This window comes from Pteropus vampyrus, unplaced genomic scaffold (assembly GCF_000151845.1).
Source record: "Pteropus vampyrus isolate Shadow unplaced genomic scaffold, Pvam_2.0 Scaffold108, whole genome shotgun sequence".
Lineage (NCBI taxonomy): Eukaryota > Metazoa > Chordata > Mammalia > Chiroptera > Pteropodidae > Pteropus > Pteropus vampyrus.
In genome coordinates this window covers 3,476,691-3,479,746 of record NW_011888889.1, presented here as the reverse complement: position 1 = coordinate 3,479,746, position 3,056 = coordinate 3,476,691, and the positions used below count along the sequence as shown (strand labels likewise).

At 31.2% G+C, this 3,056-nt stretch overlaps 1 protein-coding gene across 1 annotated transcript in view; it reads left to right on the top strand.

The window, feature by feature from the left end:
* Positions 1-3,056, top strand: part of TUSC3 (tumor suppressor candidate 3) — a 167,299-nt gene that overhangs the window by 89,680 nt on the left and 74,563 nt on the right. The window contains exon 4 of the mRNA XM_023533687.1: positions 3,044-3,055. Coding sequence (XP_023389455.1) covers positions 3,044-3,055 — 12 coding nt within the window. The remainder of the gene's footprint in view (positions 1-3,043; position 3,056) is intronic.

Genomic DNA, 3,056 nt, shown 5'->3' with positions numbered 1-3,056 from the left:
TATTCTCTTACAGCAACCTGAGCAGACTAATACGTTGTCATTTATACAGTCGTCTCTTATGTGCTTCATGTGTATTCTTTTATTCAGCTTCACAGTGATCTAGTGAGGGAGATATTGTTATCTCTATTTCACAGATCAGGAAACCAAGGTATGAGGATGCTTAGTCACTTGTCCAAGGTTATAAAGTTTGGAGCTAAAATTTGAGCTCAGCAGTCTGCTTTCCAGAGAGCTAGCTCTTAATCATGCCTTTACTCTGCAGTTATTAATTCTTTTATATTTATCACTACTTGATTAGTGCCTTTCAAATGTAAAACTTATTGTAGTACCAGGCATTGATTAGTTTGCGTATCTTGGTCACATGTGACATTCTTTGGCATAATGCTTTACCAGGTCATTTAGCTCTGTAAAGAATCTAGTTCACTAATTGCAAATGAGCGATTAGCGAGTATTTTTGCTTATTTGCTTCCAGATTGATTATTCATCTTTGCTGTTTTCTGGTTGAATAAGATAAATTCTTTTTCCTTCAGTAGCGTTTACCCTTGGTCTTTCCTATTAGTATTCTTCATTTATTTCTTTTTCCCTAAATTTATTTTGCCTTTTAGGGATGTTTCTGTTTGTTCATCTATTCAGCAAATATTGAGTGGCTATTCTTGTAGGAGCAATAAATTGGCAAGAAAAACATACATGTTTTTTTCCCATAGTGAGCTTACAGACTAGAGTGCTAATAGTAGTAATAATATAAAGAAAAACACATATAAATATGTAATTTCAAATAACCTTATAAAGGAAAATTATAGTACTATGCAAAATAAATATTCGTTCATTTAATTTATGTCTGTATAGAATCTTAGAGTTGGCCTTAGAGAAAATTAGATGGAAGTGCTATTCATTGTATATGTGAATCCTCTCTACCATATTAGTAAGTAGTCATCCTACTCCAGTCTTACTGCTACAGCACAGGCTTCAAGCCCAAGTGTCTATCCTGGCCAGGCCTGTAAACTAAGAAAGCAGGTTGGATTAGTTTGTTTCATTGTGATATCTTTGTTTATGTACATACTTAGTATATTAAACACATTAGTTTTTCACTTGCACAAGTAAATTAGCTCTCTCCTATATTTATTACAACAAAGTCTGTCTTGGTCTTTATTAAAAAAATAAATCTTTAATGGAAACACTCATATTTCACTTTTCTTCTAACTACGATAAGAAATGAAATCAGCAAAATGTCATGCAGCTGATCCTTGGTCTCATGTTGAAGAAACAATATGGTGTAGGTGGGGACTGCAGCAGATGAGAGGACAAGCTTGACCTCAGTGAGAGACACAGCTCGGCTCTAGCTCTATTGAAGAAGTTCAGGCCACATGTAGCTAAATCTGTTTTTGAAGAAGAGATCTAAATATGAATTTCTACATGAAATTTATCTTTAAAATGTTGGCAGCTAATTCAGATTAAACAAAACAAAACTATGAGACAAAGTAATCATATCTTTGTGCTAAGTACTGACTATAGGCTGCTAGCATATAACCATATAGTTATATTGTTAGGTATAATTGTTGAAATCTTTTATATGCTTTAAACATAGATATGAGAGTTGAAGTCAAAATTGTTTTTAGTTGAAAATTTTCCTCAGGGTAATTTTGATTCAGCAGAATTATGAATATAGAACTGCTTTGTCTTTTCCAAAACCTAGCCCCTGGCTTAGCAATAAGAGTTTCTTTTGTTTTTAAATGCAGAAATGCATAAACATTATAGTAGTTAATGATTTTTATGGGGAATTGCAATCTACAAAAAAAATCTATTTTATTTTACTTGAGAATCACTAGAAGATTTTTAATGCTTGTGTTTTCTTTCTCATTACCCGTTAAATCACATTTTGTTGAAACACTCTCTAAACTGATGTTTGAAAGCACTGTCAGTAATAGTGTGGTGTCCAAATATAATATTAATAGCAAGTGCAGAAATTTGGCAACTCCTGGCTTGTTGGAGACTTACTGGAAAAGTAACTTCAATTACATGTGATTCCTGTGTGATGGCTGAGGCTAAGTGTCTGACAACAGGCCAGGGAGTTGTCCATAACATACAAGCCCATGCTGGTACTGCAATATCTTTACCTTGATGTCAGCTGTGATCTAAAGTATGTGTTATTTGATTTGGTTTTGTTTTTTATGGGAAATGCTGAAATATGTATTACAAATAAGGGCCAGAAATCTCTTGGCTTTTCATTTGAGATATTTTTCCTGGGCAGCAAGAATTTATACATATACATATACACACACATATATACATAATTATATATATATTTGCCATTTACTCCTCAATGCGAATTAATCTATTTGTTTTGGGGTACTGTATTGTTAATATTTATACTAGGCTAGTGTTTTATTCAGTACACTTTTAAAATGGAAATTGCCTTTAGAAAATAATAGTGAGACATAACCATTTTAAGACAGTTGAATTAATAGAGAAGTTGAACAGAGAAGACAATCAAGTTCAGAGCAAAAATGTTGGCTTCTATTGCAGTCATGTCATTTTTAAAAGTCTTTAAAATTTAATAGAGCAGTCAATCTACTTATAATTTGTTTGGAATTAGTTCCATAGTATATTTTTCATCAAATGCTAGTACTTTAATAATTCCTTAAGAAGTGAAATAGTCCATGTATTATCTAACTATAATTTCTATTTTGCACTTTGAATTATTTCATTCTTTAATTACAAAATTCTAGAAAGAAAAAGAATGAAATGAATTATAAAATTTAGAGGATACAGCTGAAAATACAAATGATGTGTGTTAAATGTGAAGGTTTAGCAAACAGTCAAATTTATAAGGTTTTTTTTTTTCAATATTAAGGTAGTAATGGGATATAAAAATAGTAATTAAGTTCTGAATAAAAATAGTAATTAAGTTCTGAAAAGCCACTTGGATTTTTATAATAAATGTTATCTTTCCAAAATTCATGAAGAAAGAAACATGAAATGTTAGATTACTAATATATAAATGTTGCTTGGGTATTATATTTAGTATTTTCTCTTTCATGTTTCATAGCTCAACATGAACT